Source organism: Bolinopsis microptera, chromosome 9, assembly GCF_026151205.1.
Source record: "Bolinopsis microptera isolate Bmic1 chromosome 9, MBARI_Bmic_1.0, whole genome shotgun sequence".
Classification (NCBI taxonomy): domain Eukaryota; kingdom Metazoa; phylum Ctenophora; class Tentaculata; order Lobata; family Bolinopsidae; genus Bolinopsis; species Bolinopsis microptera.
This window is the reverse complement of record NC_087080.1, coordinates 5,156,691-5,183,357: the sequence shown is the minus strand read 5'-3', so window position 1 is coordinate 5,183,357 and position 26,667 is coordinate 5,156,691. Positions and strand designations below refer to the sequence as shown.

Genomic DNA, 26,667 nt, shown 5'->3' with positions numbered 1-26,667 from the left:
TAGATTCAGAATATGTGATGGCAGCCAAGTACAGTTTTCTCCCAACGGACACAAGTACTCCCGAAAGATACACAACTAATGTACCTAACCAGTTATAATTACATTGATATATTAATTCAACTTGAAATTGTAGCCCTACCCTCGAAGTCGAAGTTTTCCAAAACTTTAAATGTAACATCTGTTTCACTTTTGCACAGATATGTAATGATACTATAAATGTCGCCATATTGTTAACCTTGATTTATTTCAGTACGAAAATGTTGATCTGATGGAGGAAAACAGAAGGCTACGGACCACCATATCTGCTTTAGAGAGGGAGGCCTCAACCACTGTACATGATCTGGAATTTCAACTATCTAACAAAAATGTTAGTCTTAGATTATTTTCAAATAAAATCCTTCTCAATTGCCAAATTTCTGATGGAAAGTAGATCGTATCATATTATTAAGCGGATGAATACATTATAAAATACGTATTTATACGTTAAAAAAGTCAAATGTTTGATGTTTATAAACATCAAACATTTGACTTTTTTTGAATATTTTTAGATGGCAATTTATGGTAATTTAAGACCTTTATATCTTCAGAACGTCAACATATCGCATGTGAGTGATGTCGAAGGAATGCAAGCTACAGTGAGAAGTCTCTATTCTCTTGTGGTAACACCCGTCAACGAACACATAAATCGTGAGGTTGGCTAAATCAGATTGAATCGTCTTGTTCAGAGAACCATGATACACTTTTAATAATTCTCGTACAGCTTTATATACCGTTACAGTAAGGCCTCTATTATAGTTATACACTTTTACTTTGGAGGGAGTCTATGATATGCAGTTTTTAAAAAATCCAATTCTAGGGCCTGTTATTGGCAGCAAATCATCAATCGATAAAATTACAATCTTCACCCTATTTATAACGTAGATTGTCACCAGAAATTTGGCAGTCACAACTGCTGCACAGAATAGAGTTCTTACTGTTAATGAGTATCGAATAACTGAAATATGTTTAAAATGTTATCGGTAAAACTTTCTAAAACTCCACACACGAACTGATAACATCAAGATCAGAGTGGAAGATTACCCGATCCTGAGCGACACGGAAGTTTACGCGATACACGACGCGCGCAAGGTGCTTCACGACAAAGTGACCCACGCCGCGGATGAGATACAGAACCTTAACGATGCCAATGAAGAGTCGGAGATGAGGCTGAACATGGAGAAAAAGTCAAAGCAGCAGTCTTTATCACAGGTATGTGGATATGTAAAAAGTGATTTGTGTTGATTGTTAATTGTAATTAGTTTGATTATCACGAATTCTGTATCATGACATATTGTTATTTGTAGTCCGAATCCCTAACCAGTAATGATAGTTGAAGTAGTAGTAAACCCATGATGGGTTGGGATGTGCCTTAAAAGTAAATTACGTGATTTCCCATGATATACAGGTGAAACTACTCATTTAATTCTATTTATAATATAGTTTATTATGATTACATTGGAGGTCGACTAGAATTCTCAGATCTGCTGTAATTTTTAGTTTATAAATTGCATAGAGCAAAGTTCTCTTTGGTCCACTTAATACATTCAACGTTTTTGTTTATCGAATGAAGTTAAAACGAATTAAAAAACTTATCTTGTGGCTTAGGTTCGTTATAGGGAAGGTTTTTAATTAATTCGTTCGCAGTTTCGTTATATACTCGTGGTTAAAGTAATCTGTCTAATCTTTCAAAAATATTAGCTACGTCCAGGGCCTTGGATTCGTTGTGTACGGTAAACTTTCGTTAGGGGCCTATTTTACTTTAAAATTCAGGAGTGTCTGCTTTATACTCGGAAGATAAGCCCTTGGTCCCCCAAAAGATAATCTTTAGAATTATAGTTAAGACTAGTAGTACAATTTGTGAAAAGGAACTCATGGTAAAAAAACACATGAAAAGCAGTGTGCTCCATACCCCTTAGTCTCTAGCTTTGTTATCAAAACACGTGATGTTATCTCATTGTAAACAGGGTTTATTTGTTTGATTACGTGTAGTATGGTAAAGTATTGACAAAAGTTAACTAATAATATTATGTATATGAGTACATATTCGAAGTGGAACATCGAGTTCCGTTCTGGCGAGCTGGGAGGAACTTTCGAGATCGTCTGGAAGGGCTGATCTAAAAGCAAGCTCTGCTCAGTATTTATAGCTAATCTAACTAGACTAACAAGCTAGTTAACGAATATATGAAATTTAACTTTGCTCTGCAAATACATTATCTGTCGCCGCGATTTTCGAGATTTCCGCCGCGATTTTTGGACTAAATAATCGTGATTTTCTTTTGTCCCTGTTTCAAATAGACGATTGTACTTTCACTCAATGTTAAGTCAGGAAAAATGGCGTCAATATGGTATAAACAAGGTGGCGTAAACCAATTGTTCAATGTTCATACATATTAGACATCGAGTTGTGACACAGCCTTAAGGCTGCGGAGTGCGGAGGTAATATTATATACGGAGGTAATATTGTATACAGTATGCTCTTTGGTTATAGACTAGAATCCTAACGGCATAACCATGTCCACTAAAATAACAATTTCTGAAGCGTTGTTAGTGTTGTGAACTAGAGTATAAGCTGATTCAGCTCTAGCAAATTATATGTCATCTTAGTGAAAGTTCCAACTATAAAGTGAAATTTTATTTATTATGTGAACAATTACGTGATCAGAGAGTTTGCTAAAGCAAACAAACGAATAACAGGGACAATTCATAATTAACAATATTTACATTAATAATCAATGATTATCAGCTGATAAGGTTAGTGTGCCTTAAAAAGTAGAATTAGCAACTCCATGAGGCTTGGCAAAATTCCAAGATGGAAAAATGGGACAATAAGACAATACATACCTCGTAAAAAGATCTCTCATGTAAACCTAGTAATTGTGACTTTATTGCAAACAAATTCACATGGTATAGGACACGAGGGCGGATGTCACGAGGACGAAGGACCCAACGGCGGAAGTTTCCTAAAAGGTTGGGTACTTCGCCCTTGTGACTTCCGCCCTCGTGACCTACGTCCTCGTGACTTTCGCCCTTGTGACCGGTTCGCCTTCACATATTATATCTATGTGTATAACTGAATAACTTGACGAGGTAGTAAGAAGGTTACCTCATTCCTGTATTGACATATTGATGCATTAAACCAGAACTGCCGTTTTCTGACAAAAGTCCTTAAAGACCACTTAAATGTTTAAAATCCGAGGTTTTTAAGCATTTTTTTGACAAATTTTGGCATTTTAGGTGGTTCCAAAAGGGGGCTGGCGATTGGTTTTAATATTATCTGATGATTTTCAGGGATAGTTCTTGCCCCAAAAAATAAATTAGGGTTAAAGAATTCAGAATTTCAAAAATGGTCTTTAAGCACATTTGTCAGAAAACGGCAGGGAATAAGATGTGATTATAGAATCTGTTATAAAATGTGAATATAACATAATCGAAATTACATAAGTTGTTCAACAAAAAGATAGCTGTTATACATTTTTCGATCACTTTATCGATTATGATATCTTATTCTTAGGATAGAAATCAGATTCATTAACTGAATTCATAATTAACCTTTATAACGTGATTTCTTCCTGCATTTTGAATTTAATCTACTTCGATAGTTGGCCATTCTCCTCAATCTCATTCTGAAGTTCAGTATTATCTATGCTGCACTGTTACTCGTGTGTGTGTGTGAGTAGTGAAGAAGTTGTTCCGATGCCTTCATTTTTAGATTCTTTTAAGCTGTTTTCAATAATTATAGTTTTGTCAGTTTTGTAACGTATATCAGTTTGTTTTAACTTATGTTAAACATTTAAGTTGGCAACATCCCAGAACTCAGCTTGGAAGACAAAACTATCGTCATCAAGATTACAAATGGGGATCCTTTAATTGTCCCAAAAGAAAGACTAACAGTGGCATGTTTAGATATCTCATAGATGAAATGAAGTTCGATGAGATTGACATGGAAGATTTCTCACCTGAAGCTGTGACTCTGTTTTTAGATGTACTCGAGGATAGACAGTTGGTAAAAGTTGATGAGATTGAGGATGCCATGTTCAGAGAGATGAATAAGCTAGCTGTTGTGTTTGAAGTGGAGTGGCTTAAAGATTTATGTAAAAGTTCGTTGGAGAAGCAAAATTAACAGAGGTTATAAGTTGTCAGGCTTATTTGACGGGTGCTGGTTTATTCTCAAAAAATGGGGAGAAAGACGTATGACGAACTGGTTCTAGTTTTAGCTCCTTACAATAATTCATCTCTACCGCATGTCAGATATCAACAAACTGGAGACGGATCAGATAGATCTGTTATAAAAACTGGGAGGCAGGGAGGAGCTTATTGCTTATATTGATGTGTTCCTTCATCCTTGAAGCTATACTGCTAAATTTGACTTGTCAAAAAGAACTGGACAAAAATTTATCTTTCAAAGTATAGTATGATTTTGTTCTGAACGGAAAAGACGTTTTTGACTCCATATCAAGCCTGTCAAAAATATCAGTCACCGACCTGCGATCAATCGATATTCGATAATAGATACAGTGAGATTAGTCAGCTCTCGCAGAAAAAAACGATTAATAAAAACAAAAGCAAGACATCTTTTTGACAAAATGAGAGGTAACGATTTATTGCACAGACATCAATGAAGGTACTACAGAAGATCGCGTAATGTCAATGTTTGTGATTGTCGAACTATTACTATACACTTTTATAAGAATGAACCTAATAGAGACGATGTAAAATTATTATTAGTTACACTTGAGAACGTCTGTATTGATAAAAAGTTACAAAAGATGTCGCGACGGTATTTAGATATCATAATTGCAGCTTTGGACTGTCCTGGTCGAAAACATTCAGAGAAGATTATCATTTTGAAATCATCTGAAACGGACCGCTTATCCAGTACACCTTCAAGCATCCAGGGACAGAAGCCAGCACAAATTGTGGCATATTTTCTTGTGGACTTGTGGGTTACTTTTGAGATACTGCAGTCAGGGTGGTAACTTGACAATATGTAGAAAAAGTAAGGCATAATCGACTGAGATTCATTTTCATGACATCATCTCTGCACATATTTACTATGCAATTATATGTTTGAATCAACTGTTCAGTTATGATAATTCATTTGAATTACTTAAAAATGTATGTTTTCTGCATGTTCTGTTTGTGTTTTAAATCACTGAACATGTTGTTCATTATCACATTTGCATTTAATAGCCTATTTCTAAAATTTCAACATTTCAATATGACGAATTTCACTGAAATATAAATATATTTTTATGTTTATGATATCTTGGGATCTGAACAACATTTTTTATTTGAAAATTCAATTAATTATTATATATACAAATCAAGCGTTACATTTCAGCCATGCAAAATTACAATGACATATTTTAATATTCTAATTGAAAAATGGTGCTGCAATATAAGTTGCTTAATGTTTGGCCGGGTGACAACTAACTAAAAGAGAAAAATAAACTTGATTACATAATAATTAATTCGGCTGAACCAACACATAGCAAAAGCCACATTAACGTTGGGGCCGTCTACCAAATTTGAATGACATACAATAACAAGAAATCAAACATATCATAAATAATTATATATGGATTTTGTTCATTACAATTCCGTCACAACTGATAGAAGAAAAAGAAGGACAAGCAGATAGGAAATTGGACGGACAGAATTGTAACCAACAAAAACACATTTCTGAGACTAGTCTGGCCAGACTGTATCGGCAGCCCAGAGGTACTTGATCAGATTGGCCTTAAAAGTAGAAATCCGCTCTGACTGCCGGATACATACTGGTAGACTATTCCATTTTAGCATAGATCTATGAAAGAAGCTATTTCGGAAGGCATCCGAGCAGGGCACAGTGGTACTCATGTAAGTTGAAGTATCCGACCTATCAATTATTTGAGCATTGTGCCTAGTGTATCGGGTGCCCTCTGGACGGCATAGGACTATATAAGTAGGAAGCGAAACTGGGATTATGCTATTCACTATTTTATAGAAGGTCATAAGATCGTTATAAATACACTTCTGCATGACAGGGAGAATATTTAGCTTCTTTTGCTCTGTAGCAAGTTTATCGTCATTATAACTGGAGTAGGGTTCACCATTGATCCATTTAATAGCCCTCTTTTGGATAGCAACAAACTGTTGAAGATGAGTTGCAGATTGAGGGGACCATATGACAGAACAATGTTCAAATATAGACCTAATTAACGCCAAATAGAACGATCTTTTCTGCCTTTTATCAGTAGTGAAATGACATGTTCTCTTAAGTAGTCCAAGTCTGGAGGTAGCTTTGGAAACAAGCGCTTTACATTGTGCACCCCAATTAAACCTGGAGTTTATTGCGACTCCTAAATCTGACTGAGAGGGCACAAAGTCAATATCACTTCCAGAAAGTTTATAGAAGAAGGTATTGAATGGCAAGTTATCCAGCACGTTTCTTTGCAGGGACACAGAGAGGGCTTTGCACTTTTGTGGGTGGAACTTCATTCGATTTCTCACTGACCAATCATACAATCTATTGATGTCGTTTTGGATTATGTGATGGTCAGGGTAACCAAGAATCTCCCTCCAAATTTTAGTGTCATCTGCATAAAGGGCGATATTGGTGCCTTCAGAGACACAGGAGAACATGTCATTTATAAATATTACAAACAATAGAGGGCCAAGTATAGAACCTTGAGGGACACCAGACCGAACTGGTAGAGAGGAAGACGTTTGGCCTCCTATCACTACTTGTTGTTGTCGCCCCTCAAGATAGGACTTGATAAATTTAAGCATTAGTCCATCGACATTAAAAATATTCTTTAATTTACTTAAAATGAGGTCATGCGAAACGCTATCAAAAGCTTTCGCAAAATCAAAATATATTATATCAGTCCTGGACCTGTTGTTCAGTGCAAGTGCAAGATTGTCCGTGAAAGGTATCATTTGGGTTGTGCATGAACGTTCATTAACAAAACCGTGTTGTCGGTCATCCAACAGATCAGAACATGCAGCGTATAATGCAGTCTTTATGCACCTTTCAAAGACTTTCATTACAAGAGATGTTAACGAGATAGGCCTGTAGTTCTCAACCGAGGACTTATCGCCCTTTTTGTGTACTGGTACTACAAGTGCCAGCTTCCAATCAGGGGGTATGCATCCGCTTGAGAAAGACAGGTTAAATAAAACACTAAGTGGGTATGCAAGGCTTTGGGCACAGTTTTTGAGGACTTTCCCATGAATCCCATCAGGGCCAGGGGCCTTGTTAGGATTTAACTTTTTAAGAATCAACAGAACATCTTCTTTACTAAACACAAGACTGGAAAAACAATCATCACGAAAATCAATGTCAATGCCATAATCGCTCTCTTGAGAAAACTGCTCATAAAAATATTCGTTAAAAAGGGCAGCTTGATCAGATGGATTGTTTCGAAAGCGATTATGATATTTAACAGTTTCAGGGATCCTGGTTGACTTTGATTTAGATTTAACGTAGGTCCAGAATTTCTTGGAGATAAGAGCATCATCGGAGTCATCCTCAACACTGAGTCTCATTCTTTCGTCCATCATATTTTTAAATTTTGTTCGAAATGCACGAAACTTTTGTTTATGAGACTCAGAGTTGCTCCCTTTATGCCTTATTCTCCATTTCTCCTTATTTCGTAGGAGACGATCACATTCGGAGTCATACCATGGGGGCTGGAACTGAGACTTAATGGTCTTTTTAGGGATCCATCGGTCACAGGCTGCATCAAGAACTCCTCTGAATCGACTCCAGGCAAGATAAGGATCATTACACTCAAATATACTATCCCAATCGATGCTAAATAACTCAGAATTCAGGCCCCTAAAATCACCTTTACTATAATTAAAGATCTTTCTTTTAGGCTGCTTAATATACTTGGTCTTAACATCAATGTCAAATGTGATACAAAAGTGGTCGGACATACACATTTCGTTTTGATCTAAAACTTTAACATTCTTAATAAGGTTCTGAATGTTAGTGAACACAAGATCTAAGGTGTTGCCTGACTTGTGAGTAGGGGAGCTAATAAGTTGTGTATGTCCGAGGTCATCAGTGAGAAAATTTACAAAGCTGGAATGTAGCTGGCAAGATGACTGACCATCTGGCCAGGAAATCGAAGCTAAATTAAAGTCCCCTACCAGAATGTGTCTTTGCAACTTTCTGGCAGATGCTAACGTAACAAAATGTTTCTTGAAAGATTCAAAATTATCTAAGCCAAGAGTTCCTACTCTATAGAATGTAGATATGCAAAAGTTTCTTCCACACTGAGTCTTAATTATGACTGATAATAATTCAGCTTGAACACTAACCTTTGAGAACTTTAGACTCGAGATATCAATGTCTGTTCTATGGGCAATCAGAACACCACCACCGTTTTTTCTGAATTTCTTGGGCTGGGTTGCATCCACTGGATGCGATCTTAAGGATCGATCAAGCCTAAATACTTTGTATTTGTCGGGGAGCACCTCATTACTGAGAATGGAATTTTTCAGCCATGTCTCGTTTAGAATAATGATGTGAGGCTTATGTTTGTAGATATAACCATGGAATTCATGTATCTTGGTCATATTTAGTGGTGGTGTTCCTGATGCTAGATCGCGGGTATTTAGGAAACCATGGACATTATTGTAAACAACGGATAAATTTGGTCCAGGGTTCAGTAAGGAACAATTACAAATTACTATCAGGGAAATATTAAGGAGAGATAGAAAAACCAGACCACACCTAGACATGACCCCAAGCCAGCTGCTGGTAATATTAAAAAGTAACTTAACAGTCTGTTTTGGTGACATGGTAGGTGACAGTTCGGTTTTTGTGGTCGATAGCAATTTTACAGAAATTGCAGCTAAGGCTGTCCCAATGCCCCTCTCCCCCCTGTACACAAGTTTAAAGTGTCTGAGAAAAATGGTACAAAATATTACCATAAAGTAAAGATTTATGGATGACCTCAAACATGGTACAGAGTGTATTTTAGGTTGGAAGGGAGCACTAGGGAGTATATTAGCATCGATAGTCAAAGAAAATATATACAAAATAACATAAAAATAAAATATACCCAATAGAGCACATAACATATGACGAGACAGAAGACAGGACAACAAATTTTCCCCGTTACCTCTATTACTTTTACTGATGATAACATACCTAGAAAACATACCAGTTGCAACACGGTGTTGTTGAGTCGATATTCCCATGGAACTTTTAAGTATATTATTAACAGGATTGTGTCTCGCCGTTGTGTTTTGTTAGGTATTGTGCTATAATATGAAGTAACATACATTATGCTATCACTTCGTTTCAATACAATATATAAATAACATCCAAATGATCAGATCCAATAGGATACTGATGCAGACAATGAAAAATTGAAATATTGAATTGGATTACCACATCAGTATCCCATTGGATTAAACCACTTTGAGTGTATGATTCTGAGATAGAACTTTGCCAACACTGGCATCCCAGCCTTGGGGCTGGGATGAATATCATAAAAGCCCCTATTGTCACACTTAGGAAATAATCTCTCGTTTCTGTTTCCATAGCGGTCTAAGAATGCCCAAAAAACATCAAGGTAAAACAGTTTATGCCTAGAGCAGCGATCAAAGATCAAATTATTCATAGCACAAACATTACCAGGGATTTTCTCTTGTCCGTTGGGGTGGACTGGTGGAATAGCTTGTACAAAAACACGTGCATTTGGATAAAGTTTTTTTGCTGTCTTCATAAGGTCACTCACAGGGGTCTTGAGATGATTGACACCCTGGGTACAGTACCGGATGTCGTTGGCACCGAAGCTTAAGAACAGTTTCTTTACCTGCACAAGAGGGTTCTTTGTATGAAAGGCCTCAATAGATTTCTGTATAGCTGAGATCTTAAGCCCACCCTTAGCTATGTTGGTGACAGTTTCTTTACCTCTACTGAGGCGATCAGCGTCCAATCGAGCAGCAAAGGAGTCACCAGCAATGAGAATGATAGACTTCTGGTGTTTTTGAGAGTCTGTGATGGGGGCTTTTGGGGATACTTTATTAGGACTGTCGGATGTAGGAGAGGGAAGAATAGGAGATGAAGGGGAAGAGGAAGAGGAAGGTGTAGTTAACTTTCTGAAGGAGAGACTATACCTCCAACAAGTTTCATCGTCAGAAGGTGCAACTCCTGGGGCAATCCTGTGCCTCATGACTTGCTGTGCACCAGGCTTCATGATGTTCAGTGTGCCATTGGTGGCAGGGAGGGTGAAGTCTGCGTTAATCAACTCTTGGGCTGACCTTGACCTAGAGGCCCTAGTTGTGCGTTGTTCTACTTGGGTTGTATCCAGTACAAACTCAAGTGACCGTGGAGCCCCTATTGAGTAAGTGCAAATGGAGCTGGACTGTGATATTATTAGGTCTTCATCGTCTTTATGGAGGCTTAACTTAGCTTGCTGAGTGTCGTACCTAGTAACAAGGCAAGCATCCATGTTGTTGGTGGTGGAGGGGAGGTCATTAATAAGTCCCATCAACTTAAAGATGCTAGGGAAGTTGTTGATGGGATGTGGCTTGTTAACTATGTTACCAAAGCAGTAGTCTTCTGATGAAGGGCTTAGCCATAGGGTGTGGACTTTTTTAGATTTGCCTTCAAGATTCATTGAATCTAATTCTTCTGTGATTTTCTGGAATAGATTTTCATCCATTCCAGGGAGGACTGGAACGTGCTCTATGAGCGCATGTGGGCTATACGAGACATTTTGAACAGTAGTTTCCTTCTTCGTTTTCTTTTCCTTCTTCTTTTCATCTAACCGTTCAATTTTTGAAGCAAGCTTTTCCTCTTTCAGACTGTCCAGGATACTCTCAGTGAGGAGGGTATGCATGTGTTGCTTTACTTCAAGAGATAAGTTTTGCAGTAGGGCGAGGAAGTTGGCGGGCAGTGTTGGCATCTTGTTGTGAAGTGTGGGAGGATCGGGAGGAGACTGGGTGATCCGGATAAGAGATCAACAGCAGGATGTTTCAGTGGCACCGTTATAAACCCTAGCAATCTGGATCTGAAACAGTCAATAGGCCAGAGATTTATAGTTCTGAGTGAGAAAATTTGAATTATAATGAACAGAGTTATCGTAAAGAACTGTATAGCAGAGAAAGAATGCAATACTTATCTAAGGGAGAAGTAGCTAAAAGGAGTTAACAAATTTCAAACATCACTAGATCTCTAACAATTAAACTAACCTCGTACCAGACCGCAGGAGCCCTGGCAGTACAAGACTACCAGGGCGATAGGAAGAAACGATTACCACCTCCACAACCTGCCATCTAACTCAGATCCATCACACCCAGGACACCGGCAGACTTTACTCCAACGGATTACTCATCGGTAGCCATGCCTAAAATTATTTGTTATATAGTAGTGTTGAAAGTATTAAAACTATTAGTACAACATAAGATGAACAGAAGCCGTGACTCACCAAATTATGGCAGTTCTCGTTATAGCTCTGAAAATGACATGATTGCATGGGGGTTGCGTCCCGACTGTGCTGCAGTAAAATCTGTACTGAAAATAATGTGGCTGTACCGCTAATAAAGAGGGGATCAGGACCTCGACTAATTAAATATTCGGGCTATAATAGCTCACTCACTATAGATCTAATCTCTTTTTGTAGTGTACTATTTTCATGAGCCATTCGAGGATCTGGCCACAAAACCAAAAATCCTGCAATATTTTTGTGGAACTTCATTCATTTCAATGAAAATTGATCCAAAACGATCATATAATATGAGCTCAGACTGTAGAGTCCTTCTTAACGCAAGTTATATCCTAAAGATAGCGAGTGAGGCATCCTACTTGTAAATTGTTAAGAGAAGTGAAAATCAGTCATTAAAGATTTCGACACTTATACATGGCAAACTTATTACTACATAAAGATAAACACTAAAATAAAGATAACTAAAAGAGGAAGCTTCCTACTATTACTACAATATTCTACTAATGCTAAGACACGATAGTAGCCCAAACTAAGATACCCAACTCGAACCATAATCCAAATTCTAGCGCCCTCAATCCAACACGACACGTTTCCACACCAAAACCCGTACAGATCCGAACTTCTTCAGCTCTAAATCAGCAAACTCTGATGTTTTCATCGAGCGCAACTCTCAATATAATAATATAATAATACATTTTATAATAATAAATTTTACCCCCATCCCTACACCGCTCAGAATGGTGTCTATGCAGTATGCACTTACTCAATCTCAGTTGTAACCACAACTTCATGCCCTCTTAAAAATATTAGAAACTTCGAGTTTATTCCAGGAATATTCTTAATCAATTTTAAGATAATATTTGTCTGAGCTATGGTTGCTCTCATTCTGATACTAAATATTTAAATAGGCACCGTACAAAACAATGTCAGTGGATATCGGACACATAATGCGATATGTCACAAGCGTCAAGCGGGATACCGGATGACGTCTCCAAGATATTATTCCGTAAATAATCTGCCGATGTGCATCGGCAGATTACCGAGTTCTTATCTTATCTTATCTTATGAGGATTCGTTGCGACGCAACAAGGCCATCGAATGAGTCGACCACCTTTGTTATTTTACTTCGGCATTACCTGCATTACAATGTAAACCAGCACTTTCAAGGAAGAGCTTTACAGGAAGCCGAAGGATCGTTCCTAAGGCCAGCGACGGTTAAGGCACTATGCCACACTTTCTTCGCCCGAAGCTTCGCTGTGTTGATCAAGCACAGCTCCTCATTTAACCCTCACACCCGATTTCTCGAGCATTCGGTTGAGTGAACCGTGGGGCTACATAGACCACTCGGGATCCTTAGCAGAGCGTCAACGACGCTCACCCCACGACTAGGCAGGCAGTTGGATTCGAACTCGCAACCTCACGATTACAAAGCCGATGATTAACCAACTGCGCTACCTGGCCGCTTAGTTACCGTAAATCCATATAGATATATGGATTGTGGCACAATAGGGAAGCTCAGCGAAAAGGGAGAAACGCAGTTCCATTGCCAACCTCAATTAATAAGCAATACTCTTAATGGTAAATTTTAATCCTCGTATTTTCAGATATCAGAGCTACAGGAGTGTATAGCTAATCTACAGGGACAGTTAAAAGAAGCTCAAGTTGCTACAGACATGCAGGTTAAAACTTGATTTCTTTTAATTGATTGTCTCAAGAACTTTTTTATAAAGTTTACCTGATTTCATGAGTCAAATCATGATGTACTAAAAAGGCATAGCCATCGGTTAATCTGCTGTGTTTAGGCATATAATAGTCAGTGCTAACTCAAAAAGGAAACAGTCGAGAAAAAACTTTACCTTGATTTGATACCTGTCATCTAAAGTAGCATCTGTGTTATTATAGCTGAACTTTCTAGACCGCTGATCTCCAATAGCGATCACATTGTTGGCTGCCCTAACCTCTAATGCCATGTCTCCAGGGTGCATGGGTCAATAATTAGATAACATAATTACTTCAATCAGCGTTAAACAACACATTGTCATTACATTACAATCATTCCACCTCCCTCTCTAACGGTCGAATGTATTAGTCGTAACTATAGCACCCACCTGACTTGTGCACGTGACTTCAGCGCCCACGTGACTAGTCCACGTGACCAACTTTGCGACCTATAACTGTCACAACGCCACCTGTACCCCACCATGTAATACACTATCCCTGCTCCAACCAATGATGTGATAGTTAGCTCGAGTAGGGGACCAATTACGGGGCGGTATTTAAGTCACGTGGGTAATAACACCCAATGGGGAGAGGAGTACATTGCCTCTAAAACCTGGAGTAGCGGCAAATTCGAACCTAGGATCAGGGGGCTGGTTTGAAATTTTACCCCAACAGACTAAAATACACTCAAACTTGTGGTACAAATTACCAGGTTTAGAGTAGAGCAGATGAGATTTTTGTTTTCTGTGCAGGAGTGTGGGTAACGAATAGTAATTCAGGGTTTGAGCGACAAATCAGCTGAATCAGTGCTAACGACTGTAAAATGTTTAAAACTGTAATGATTTAAAATATCATACAATGCCATGCCGTTAAAATAATGGCATATAAAATTTATCGTCATCCCGCCTTTTTTTCATTCGAAGCAAGTTTTGAGCAGGTGCGGAATCGCAATATTTACAAAGTATCACCGCACCTACAACATGTAGGTCCTACATGTTGTTACAGAGTCTGTCACAGTTACAAAATAAGTAACCTACAAGTTATGATAACCCAGAGCCACCTATCTCGTATTCGCATATCAAGTTTCTTTTAACCATGACCGTTATAACTGATACGATAACTTTTGTTACTGAACATATAATTTAACTGAAGACGATTTACACATGGAAATCAACTTTTCGTAATCACCTAAATGTTTTAAACAAATGCCCCCAGTCTCCAGATATAATTAAACTCCTCCTCCTCCTGCCAGATATCCCAACAACGAGCTGATCTGTACCAGAGAGAGATGACCAGCACCACTGAAGGAAGAGGTGAAATAGACAGACTAAAAACTAGACTTGCTGCTTCTGAGGACGAGGTTAACATTTTCAAGGAGAAGGTTGGTTTTTGAAATATGTCTGAGGGTCTAGCTGAATATCAAGCATGCAGATATGCCCTCTGTAGACGTAAGCTGCATATCTGTATTCACAGTGCGCAATCTCATAAATGTTTAGAAACTTAGTTTATTAACTGTATTTCTTAAAAAGGGGCTTTTAACTGAGCATTAGCGCTTTTATAATTTGTTTATATCTTTTCTTCGTAATCTTTTCAGGTATCACTCTTATCATGTATATAATTGTACATTGTATACAATTGTACATTTTCATTGAACTTGAAACCTGATTCCACAGTTGTCTGCTCAAGAAAAGAGATTTGTTACAGTTGCAGCAGAACGGGATGATTTGCTATCTAAAGTACAGAGACCAGAGAGCAAAAGTATTGATTATCATGATCTTGAAATTCAGGTAATATAGTGTACTGGGTAAATTGAGATACAATAATCAAGGAATTAAGATAATTTTGGAAAATAAAAATAGTGACCTTATGATTTTATAATTTCTTATTTGACAGAAGGTCCTAATTTTAAATACGACCACTATTTAATTAAACTGGAAACTCCCTTGAGGAGTTTTGTGTCGACAGCTTAGCTCGAAACAATATATCCATTTGTTTATTACTGAAACAGATGGTTTCATCTCATCATCTGCTACCCAAACAGTTGGATCATCAGTGGTAATCATATTACCTGGTTTAGTATCTAAGGTATATTGGCGGCAGCGGACAACTTGGTCTAGCATACCATGTACTGGAATCTGTCGTGTAAATCAATCTACATGTACACATTTCATGAGTACATGGACAATAGCAGAAACGTTTTCGTTTATCTATCATGTAGCACTCTTTCAAACTTATTGTTCCTCGTGCAAGTTCCATGCTGGGCAAAGAACTTTCAGAGTTATTAAACCCAAAATTTACAACACTCTACCACCATCAGTTAAAATGTGTTATACAGTGGGTATGTTTAAAATTGGTTTAAAGACATACTTATTCAATTTGTCGCAATATGATTTGGAAAAGCTCTATTCCCAGGATGTAATCAAACACTTATTTCAAGATATCTCAACTTCTGATGGGAATTAAGCGCTCATCTTGGGCATTAAAATGTTCAGAATAATCAAATCGAGTGGGGTAGAGCCAAATTTTCAAAGATTCAACAATGTAAATTAATTTTCTGTACGTTGTTTTAGGATAATAATATGTAATGACATTTACCCACTCGGTGTTACAGGGAGGGCCAGGGGGACACCAGAGGCGTCGTCCGGTTTCGGTTAACTAGGTATTGTCGGGCCTAAGTTGTGAGTGGCCTCAAATTGTTTTAATTATAATGTCTAAGTGGTGTAAGAAAATAAAAGAAATTATAAATTTACTCAAAGTGAGACTATTACGTAATTATATTTTAGACTCACTAACAAGTTTTTAGAAATAATCTTATGGATAATTTTATATGTTCAGCCTTCGATATCAGCCGGCTGTTACGCTATTTTAGCTTTGTTCATTAAAAAGCTTTTCGTAAAACTGACCATTTGAAACCTATCTAATAATCCCTCCAGCTGAAGAAGTACCAGCGTAGTACCCGAGATCTTGAAACTGAGATAAGTGAAGCGGAGACGCGCTACTCGCACGTGCAAAGCATGCTACAAAAATGTGAGAACGATTTGGCTCGGGCGTTACCCAGCACTCATCCTTCAGCAACAGTGACCACCCTCGTTGAAAAGGTGAATATTTGTATTTGATTTCGGAAGTTAAACAATGAATATTTTGAAGATTAAGCTGTTATCTTAATTTTATCTGTTATCTGTAGTTCCAGGTAACTCCCACTCATTACGAACATAATCCATCAGGCGTGTGAGTTGATAAGAACATCGGAGGACAGGATATCTGACACAGAGATACAGTTATCAGAGGCAAATAGATACATCGAAAAGCTCAAGATACAAATAGTGAGTTCAACATTCTAGCTCTGGCAGATTTTTTTCCTTGAGAGGCTGAAGTCCTCTCAGATTCAGACTAAACTTGATAACCGATCCTTTGATATAGTCACGTTGGGCTATTGTATCTATCAACTAATAACGTTGGGCAGGGCTGCAAATATTGACTTGTGATCCTATCCGTCCAGTGGTCTGCCTCGAGCTTAATTGAACTTTAACAATTAAGGCCAATAATCATTATTGCCACAAGTAAAATAATAGGTAGACAATGAGTGGGATAAAAACTCCAAACATCAAGCAATCATTCATCTGACAGCACTGAGACAGATCACACTGATAGTATCTAGTTGTGATCACCGCACGTGCATTAAATTCGCTCCACGTGCGTGCACTATGTAATTACTGCACGTGTCAGATGAAACATTTGTAATTGACGTGTAATTGGAGAAGCTGTTCCGGTCTTCTACCACCCAGAGCGTGACTGATCTCTGCAGATCAACAGCCTGCTTACTAGAACTCTATAGTACATGTCTCCACCTCACCTTTTATTGGTCAATCCTCTTCAGTCTTCACTGCTTGCTGCTTATTGGTCGATCAACTGCTCCCCTCGTTCTAATTGGTTGGTGATGGTCACGTGACTGCTGATGTCTGGCAAGCATGCTTGGCAGAGGGAGAAGTAGTTTGTGTGGAGATATATTAGTTTTTAGACAAGTTTTATCCCTAGGCGTTGCCAATGTATCTTTCGCTACATTTCTTGTTTTGGTTTCGTTTAAAAGTCCCATTTTTTTTCCGAATTTAGGTCTGCTTGAGAAATTGATACAATATGTTTCCTTTTTATGGTTTAGTGCCAAAGAACGATCGGACGTCGGAAGCGTCATAAACAACAGACGGTTGCAAACAGTCGAATTTATTAAAAAATGTCTAGTCGAGAACGATTCAATGTCACTGACTTGCTTTATAACCTCCATTTACCTACCAATTTGTTCTAAATGTCCATGTAGTTGAAGTCTAATAACGGTAACATGAGATCATCTTTAATAACGTCATCTTTAATAAAGTCAACTGCTTGACTGAAGATCCTTATAGTTTTTATCCTCAAAACTGAATCGTTATCCTCGGTGAATTGTTGTAATTTTATTGCTGTTGATAGTTACTTGGAACTGGCAGACAGACAGAGCTGCTAATGCATGCTAAATTATGTGTGCTTGTGTTAAAAATCTATCAACTTCTTATGTCGTGAGACTTTTTGTGGCAGTTTGGATCAGAGTCACGTGACAACGCGGGATTGTTCCAGAACTAGATCTGATTTATGTTGTTTCGCCAAAACACACTAACCAGTTGTCCTTGTTTAGTTAGTGATTTGCGATAAGATTCTTGGAATTTGGATATAATAATCTAACAGCTTTCTTACTCTAATAGTCAATGAATACTATCATTTACTTTTAATCGAATATTTAATAGACTTTAAAGAATAAATAACGATCGTGTTATTAGGAAAAAGAAACGCAATACAACAGCGAAGAGAAAACTAAAAGCGAAGAGGCACAACATTTGAAACTACAAAACAACTTTTTGAACGAAGAGGTGAGCACTTTGACCCAAACCATCACTTCCAGAATATTGTTTATTTCTGTATGTGTATATGTTTGAACAATTCTTTAGGTTTTTGAGCGTCATTTGACACAACAACGCCGTTTCTAAATAGTAACCTGGTTAATGGTTATTTTCATAAGAATTAATAATAGAAAAATTTTACTCATCGATCAAATATGTCCCATCGAAATTACTTTAAAATCAGTAAAACAGTGAACTCAGAACTGTCACGTGATCAGATGAGTTCAGTCTCAGTCTGCCGAAGTTTAAACGTTGCCCGTCTATCACTGACAGCGTCAGAAGCAGTCTGGTACACGGATGATTTTACCATCTTGACCTTGTCTATGAGAAATGCCCTGAAACTGGCTACCGAGAAGGTGTAGATGAAGATGTTTGCCACGACGTTAAAATATTTAGAGGTATCCCCTACTCGGAAGAGGTAGGTAGAAACATGCTCGTCCTTCAAACTTGAGTGAATAACCAAGTAAAGTGAAATGGGTAGAAATGACATGATGTACACAGTGGCGGTAAGAAGCACCGTCACAATCCCTCGACAAGGAACATTGGCTCCTATACGTTTTGCTATTTTTCTTGCATAAAATAAATGTCTCACCAGCATGACGGAGGTTCCAACGGTCACGATGCCCGGTGTGAACGCTAAAATTACAACTGTTATTGGGAGTAGTATTTTCCAGATTTGAGATGAGAAGGCGTTGAAACAGGTGTAAAGTCTACTATCCCAGTAGACGTCCATCGGATCCACAGCAAGTGATAAGATTGGACTGGCAAGTGATAATATCCAGAGACAAGCACAGAGCTGTTGGGCTTGTTTTCTTGTCCAATATCTTGTTCTTAATGGGAACTTTATCAGAAGGTATTTGCTGACCGTCATCCCGCAAACCATAAACAAACTTACTGAATTACAAAAGGGACTGTGGTTGGCCCTTACGTAGCACAATTTGCTGCTGAAGATTCTTTTGTTGGTCAACAAGTTAATTATCTGTGTGAAGACCATTGCTATCGTTATTTGCAGGTCATTTACAGCGATGTGTTGAATAAATGTTACAATTACTCCGTGAAGCTTGAAGGCTTTATACTTGATGGAAGCAACAAGAATAGTTGTGTTACCCAAGACAGAAACAAGGAGTATAAGCATGAGCCATCCCGCCCAAACCAAACGTTCAGCATCATTCTTGATACCGTACTCTGTAAAGTTAGAGTATTTATGAGAAATCGTCATAGGAGTAGCTGCAGAGATTTTGTTCCTCAAGTGATCGCAAAAGAAAACAGGTAAACAGGTTTAATGCGCCGTTCGCCGTCCAAGTTAAAGTCTGTGTCTACCTTCTATTGTACGGTTTAGAGGCAATCATATTCCTCGTCATCACGCCTTCTTTAGATCAACTATAATAGAACTCAATCATTAATTCCCCTGTATGTCTTAAAATCTGATTATACATAATTGTGTGAGAGCATTGAGCAACACATGAATCCCCAGTATAAAAATGGTATCTTAAATATATGGTTTAATTTAGCCGTTCATTTAATTCGATTGTTTAATTAAAAAGCATTAGCGGTTATTAGCTGTATGTGACGCTTAAAGGAATGTGGCTTGGTTGAACAAAGCCTGCATGACCTACGCCTAGTACTTCAATTCTACCCGGCACTGCTATCCACATTCCACAATCCAGACATATTTTTAGGAATACACTGGTGGCAGAAGTGTCAGGTACAGATAAATTCTCTTTTATCAAATGTTTCAAATTGTTTGATTGTGCTCAACGGGTATATGACACTAGGGCATAGGAAACAAGGACTTTCCTAAAAGGGCGGAGGACACGAGGGCGAATAACATGATTCATTTTAGTGTGGACACGAAGGCGAAACAAAAACCGTCCAAATGATGGTCGTTTTAACCGAAAGGATTGATGGTTCGAAATTGAGTGAACACACTTCAGTGAAATTCGTCTACCCAAAGAGAATACCCGTTTTGGTACGTACTACCCCTGATCTAAACCCAGATAACCGTAGCGTCAGCGACTGCGATATTTTGAAGGCCAGGTTTGTCAGATGAAGATCTACGCAGTGTTTGATTGGTCTAAGCACGTTACCAAACCCCAAAATCTGCTGCTGAGTTGGCTGAGATATTTAAGGAAAATCTCTCAATTTTTGGCGCGTTAAAATCTGGGTGATTATTTGTCACATCACTATGTTTTGTTTCAAATTTACAAGTGAGTAGATCCAATTCTTCGAGCTAAGTTTAACCTTAATCAGACTGTTGAGAAAATCAAAAACCCGTTCGTCAATGTTAAAGTGATTCATGTGATTCGCCCTCGTGTCCGCCCTTTTAAAAAGTACCGCCCTTGTGTTCTCCGCCCTCGTGACCGGTTCCCGTACTCAGTCTAGTAGTAAACCCGTGACATGAGCTTCAGTAGGATTGAAGATTTGGGCTTATAATCCAGGATCATGTTGAGAAGACAGTTGATTTCTCATAGTCACGTGGACAGTACAAATGAAGATGATCAGGGGTGTGATAAGTAACTCAGCAGTGTGATTCGTTTACCATCCCATCTAATCAGTGTGATTAACAAAAATAGTGGAACTGCAATTAATATAACCGAAGTTGCATAACCATCTTTTAAAAAAGTTGACATAAATTGACTAAAGTAAAGTAATTAGTAAAGTAAAGTAAAATAATAATGAAAGCACCACACATGTCTACAAAATATCATCGCACTATGTGAAAAAATATATCATAAATATTTCTCCACCAACATTAATTATTTATCTAATACAAATAATTTTAAATGTATCAAAACATCATCCTATTTTGAAAACCTAATCAAACTTCCCAGTGGAATAAAGATTTAGAAAACGCTTCTTTACCACATAAGGATGAAACCAAAGATAATCATTATGTTTTTCTTTATTATTGACATAACTGGCTCCCTCAATTCTTACTAAAACTTCATTAGAACCATTCCAAAAAAAGCAATCATTTGTAATACTTTTAGAAATCATATATTTCTTAAATCCTTCTAATTTAATTTCAACTCCGGGAGAAAAGACTTCTGGATATTCTTGATTTTAGTTAAACTTCTACTACATCTGTTGCTTGAAACAAGATTAAGACCGGATCTGCTAATTCTAAATATCCCCGATCCATAATCAGTAAAAAAGTGTTCAAAATTTCGAAATGATGTTAACCAAACTTTTTGTAATCCGAATTTGTTATTCTTAAGCAAGGTAGTGGCTTGATAAACGCGAAATGACTGCAATTGAAGCCCTTGCGTCAGGTTCTATTTTTCAAGCGATAAGATTAAGATTTTGATTTTTGAAGGAAGGCACAGTTACTGGAAAGCGTACCCGCAAAATGGAACAATTTTGTCGAAAATCCTCATGAACCTGTACATATACACAGATAAACATACAAAGAGTTGGACTTTCCGTTCCGTATGTTCCGCGGAACGATATTTGACGAAAGTCGATTATCTCGAGATCTGAATGATAGAATTTCTTTAAACTTTCCAGATAGTTACATGGCTATAAGACGGATAATCTGAGCGAGTTTGGGCGAATTTCTATGTGCCAAACTTAAGATATGACTTCAAACACAAGAAAATATCTCAAATTGGCGCGTTCTAGCGGAACGCAGGCATATATTTCGAGATCTGAATGATAGAATTTCTTTAAACTTTCCAGATAGTTACATGGCTATAAGACGGATAATCTGAGCGAGTTTGGGCGAATTTCTATGTGCCAAACTTAAGATATGACTTCAAACACAAGAAAATATCTCAAATTGGCGCGTTCTAGCGGAACGCAGGCATATATTTCGAGATCTGAATGATAGAATTTCTTTAAACTTTCCAGATAGTTACATGGCTATAAGACGGATAATCTGAGCGAGTTTGGGCGAATTTCTATGTGCCAAACTTAAGATATGACTTTAAACACAAGAAAATATCTCAAATTGGAGCCTTCTAGCGGAACGCAGGCATATATTTCGAGATCTGAATGATAGAATTTCTTTAAACTTTCCAGTTTAAAGAAAATGTATCCATCATATTTCTAAATATATACCTGTGTTCTGCTAGAAACCGCCAAGTCATATCTCAAGTTTGGCACATAGAAACTCGCCCAAAATCGCACAGATTATCTGTCTGATAGCCATACAACTATCTGGAAAGTTTAAAGAAAATCTATCATTCAGATCTCTAAATATATGCCTGTGTTCCGCTAGAAACCGCCAATTTGGAGATATTTTCTTGTGTTTGAAGTCATATCTCAAGTTTGGCACATAGAAACTCGCCCAAAATCGCACAGATTATCCGTCTGATAGCCATACAACTATCTGGAAAGTTTAAAGAAAATTTATCATTCAGATCTCTAAATATATACCTGTGTTCCGCTAGAAACCGCCAATTTGGAGATATTTTCTTGTGTTTGAAGTCATATCTCAAGTTTGGCACATAGAAACTCGCCCAAAATCGCACAGATTATCCGTCTGATAGCCATACAACTATCTGGTAAGTTTAAAGAAAATCTATCATTCAGATCTCTAAATATATGCCTGTGTTCCGCTAGAAACCGCCAATTTGGAGATATTTTCTTGTGTTTGAAGTCATATCTCCATTTTGGCATATAGAAATTCTCCCAAACTCTCACTCATTATCTGTTATATAGCCATCTAACTATCTGGAAACTTTGAAGAAAATCTGTCATTCAGATTTTGTGAAAATCAAAAATATATTCTAAGTTATTCACAAAAACACTCGATTTTCGAACTTTTTATTTGGAACAGATTTGTCGAAAGTCCTTCTGCATACAAAACTATCAGCGAATAAATATGTAGCGCGCGTAAACTTTATACTAAAACAAAATGGTGATCGTTCTTGCTTTCATAATTCGCGCGCATTAAATTACTAATTTTCATCACGCGCGAACTTCAGATAAATACGATAAAGCAAGTTTCAGACAATTTCAAACAGGTAACACAGAAAGCAATAGACCTGGAGCGATACAAGACTCGTGAAGATGAGCTCAGGGTGGAGGACTCCATCAAGGAGGGCATGATTATCAGTCTGAAGGAAGAGAACAAGGCATTTGCTCTTAAGTTAGCTGAGATTCAGGAGAAAGAAACTCGCAGTTCAAATGAAGTTGGTTCAAATTCACCCCTTATATTTACTTCATTTCACTGCTTACTGATAACTCATATCAGAGCACAATTACTTTAAATCGTGCTTTTGAAAAGTTTAATTTCCAGCGCCCGAGAGCATGGCACAGGCTATTTAGAATTTTTCTGCAGCTGTTCGCTGTTCGATGTCAACGCGATGCATTCGAATCTCAGCTCAAAACAAGGGACGGTACGATAGAAAACCTTAGGCAGCAACACCAACAGCAGCTTCAGAAGGTACAGCCAAATTATTTGTAGTTGGTTGAGCTTCTACTTTTTCTATTTTTGTCACAGGGTGTGATCAATTCAAATTATTACTGTTCTAGTGTCTCCAGAATACCTTAACAAATATACCATCTGCCTGTTAACCATTTATCAACTCCATCACAGATATCAGGTCTGGAAGCTCAACTGTCTAGACTCCAATACGAGCTCTCAGACCTCGACACGACAAAAACCGACCAAGTCCACCGACAAGAAGGGGTGCTGGCTCGGTGCCAGACTGAGTTAGCAGCACTCAACAACAAATACAACATCGCTCTCAGAGAGGTACAATCCCGTGCTTATTTGCTGGGAAACCATTTTTGAAATTCTTAAGAATTCCTGATTGTACGTTTACGTAGCATTATTCTACTGTTAACCTTGAATGTTCGACCTGGACACTTCACGGTAAATAATAACTTTCTGTTTGTACAGTGTCAAGCAAAGGAAGATCAGTTGCTGGAGGAAGAAGGACGAGTGCAGTGTTTGAACCGAGAGCTTGTGCAACACCAGAAGAGCTTGTCAGTTCTACAGTCAAAACTACAGGAGGATAAACAAAACACTGACCTCGAGGTAAGCTCCATCCTTCAGTGCTTTAACAATAATTTTTCAACTCCAATAGTGGATTAAAAACGGTATTTTATTTTCCCTATCTTGAATGTCCGCTTTTAAACAAAAGTTTGAAATTAATTCCTCCGTTTTTTGAAGGTCAGCATACTGAAGCAAGACAAAACGTCAACCTCGGAGAAACTTCGTTCCCTCGGTGAACAGCTTGCTCGCTCCCAAGTATGCAACTCTATTAAAGAAACTTCGTGAATCAAACTTTGTTTTATAAAACAGTTGCTGCACATTTCTAAAAGTTATTGTACTTTTAGGACGTAGGTATTCACTCAAAATAAGATATAAATCATCGTTTCAGGAGTCACTAAGAGTATCAGAAGAACATCTATCAGCAGCTAGAAGACAGCAGAAGGTAGCCACCAACTCTCTCCACGAACTTGAGAGCAAGAACAGCACTCTACAGGCAGATAACAAGAGGCTATCCAGCGACGTAAGTTATTAAACATTCAGGGCTGGGTAAGTCTGGAATGTTTAGGACCAATCATTCGTATGTTTTCTTTCGGGTTCCTTATTAAATGAATTTTTCAACGTGTTCATTGTTCATTGTTCACGCTATAAAACCCAGTTTTCTCGACTGCAAGACCGTCTCTCTGACTCCCGGCAAGAAACCGAAGATTTGCGAAAAACTGAAGCACGAAAAGATGACTTGATTTCCACCCAAGAGACACAGATCCTTCACCTGAAATCAGAACTAAACGAAAACAAGAACTCCAACCAAACCAAGGAAACAGCCCTGAACAATATGTTACTCGATCTGGAAAAGACAAAGGAGGATCTGATCCGAAACGTGGCGCAGAGTCAGAATTTACTTGCTGACAACGAGAGTTTAAAGCTACAGATAGAGGAAAGTAGACGAGAGTGTGATATGCTAGCGGACGATGTCAGTCTACACCAGGAGACTATTGAGAGACTTAACAAGGACATTGAGATCAGGGACACCGCCGTACTGCATCTTAGGGAGGATATCGGATATAAGGACTCCGAGTTAAACTCCGCTGGAGATACCATCACAAGATATGAAGGGCAGATTGAGGGGATTGAGGACGAGCTTAAATCTCTTCAAACTCGGATAAAGTCCGCTAAACTTGATCACGACGACGAAATTTTCAAGATAAGAGATGAAATGAACCAGATCAAACTGCAGTATCAGCAGGAGGTGCGGAAATCAGATGGATACAGTGGGGAGATCGTGGAGATGAATAAAGTTATTGACGAGTATGTTCAACAGATTGAGAAATCAACTCGACAGTGCGAGGTGGCTCACCAGGAGCTGGATAAAAAGAGAGCTGAGATGTCGGAGATGAGGCGGAGTAACGGTGATAAGGTGGCTGGTTTGGAGACGGAACTGATGGAACTGACAGGGAAAGTAGCTCAAGGTAAGGAGAGAATGATGGAATTGGAGAGACAGGAAAAGGAATTGAGACTAGAGATCGAGACGTTGAAGGAGATGGTGAAGAAAGGTGAACTGACTTTAGCGGGGGAAGAAGAATCCCATGAAAGGGAATTAGCAAAGTTGAAGCGAGAACTTAAGAGTATAGAAACACAGCTGAACAATGCGAGAAAAAACCTTGACAACGTTACTTTTACCCTCAAAGAATCCCAAGCCTACCTAGCAGAACAATCAGAAAAACACCACAAAGACGTAGCCTCCTTTAACACAGAACTAGACCACAAGATACGTGAAATAGAGCACTTGCACCGCCGCCTAACCATGCTGGAGGGTGAACTGTCTGACTCTAAAACAAGACAGCGGGAGATAAGTGAGACGCTGGTGAGCGCTCAGGAACGACACCGAGAGGTTGAGACAATGTTGTCGGATCAGATCGAGAAGCTGCAGGGTTTGTACGCTGTGAAGGAGCAACAGGTTGATGATTTGAACGAACAAATGACCGTGCAGATAGACCACCTGTTGGAGCAGAAACATGAGGCGCTGAGCGCGCGCGACGAGCTTGGTGCGATTGTGGAGAGAATGAGGAGTGAGGCGCAGGAGAGTAGAGGTGTTATTGAGAGGCAGGTTGCGCAGCTAAAAGAGGTGAAGAGTTGTTGAGGCTGGCTGGCATGGTGATAGTAGTTAGCATGATTGATTCAAATGTTGATTTGCAGTTTAATAATCACAAAGAAATAATAGTTTTACAATTTGATAGCTTTTTATTAGAAATAGCCTACATTGCCGTCATCGTGATGCAATCGCCTTGATCTACGATCAACAATAAAATTAATTATAGCAATATCTTTTGCGATCTTTTTCGTTTGAGATACTTGACTACACTTCACGTTCCAAAAGTTGACAGAATTAGTTTGATTGAACATACGTCTTGTCTCGATCTTTGATATTTCGGGAATATTCTGGTTTTCTTTAGAACATCTCTTTAATTCGCTCGAATTAGCAGAACGCGTCACCGACTGCATGTGATCAAACTGTTCGGTTAAAATCTTCGATTTGCGTCAGAATATAAATTGTTAAGATCGAAAATATCCTTAATTTATGATATTTCTTATG

General features: G+C 38.2%; 1 protein-coding gene across 1 annotated transcript in view; it reads left to right on the top strand.

Moving 5' to 3' along the window:
- The first annotated feature begins 7 nt into the window (after nucleotides 1-7).
- The window catches only part of LOC134821460 (centromere protein F-like), an 81,697-nt gene continuing 55,037 nt past the window's right edge, over nucleotides 8-26,667 (top strand). Inside the window, exons 1-17 of the mRNA XM_063832204.1 lie at nucleotides 8-80; nucleotides 251-367; nucleotides 588-692; nucleotides 1,063-1,248; nucleotides 13,094-13,168; nucleotides 14,461-14,589; nucleotides 14,882-14,995; nucleotides 16,142-16,306; nucleotides 16,433-16,531; nucleotides 18,014-18,103; nucleotides 23,101-23,268; nucleotides 23,418-23,522; nucleotides 23,676-23,834; nucleotides 23,982-24,119; nucleotides 24,255-24,332; nucleotides 24,466-24,597; nucleotides 24,733-26,199. Coding sequence (XP_063688274.1) covers nucleotides 18-80; nucleotides 251-367; nucleotides 588-692; nucleotides 1,063-1,248; nucleotides 13,094-13,168; nucleotides 14,461-14,589; nucleotides 14,882-14,995; nucleotides 16,142-16,306; nucleotides 16,433-16,531; nucleotides 18,014-18,103; nucleotides 23,101-23,268; nucleotides 23,418-23,522; nucleotides 23,676-23,834; nucleotides 23,982-24,119; nucleotides 24,255-24,332; nucleotides 24,466-24,597; nucleotides 24,733-26,199 — 3,390 coding nt within the window. The 5' untranslated portion in view covers nucleotides 8-17. The remainder of the gene's footprint in view (nucleotides 81-250; nucleotides 368-587; nucleotides 693-1,062; nucleotides 1,249-13,093; nucleotides 13,169-14,460; nucleotides 14,590-14,881; nucleotides 14,996-16,141; nucleotides 16,307-16,432; nucleotides 16,532-18,013; nucleotides 18,104-23,100; nucleotides 23,269-23,417; nucleotides 23,523-23,675; nucleotides 23,835-23,981; nucleotides 24,120-24,254; nucleotides 24,333-24,465; nucleotides 24,598-24,732; nucleotides 26,200-26,667) is intronic.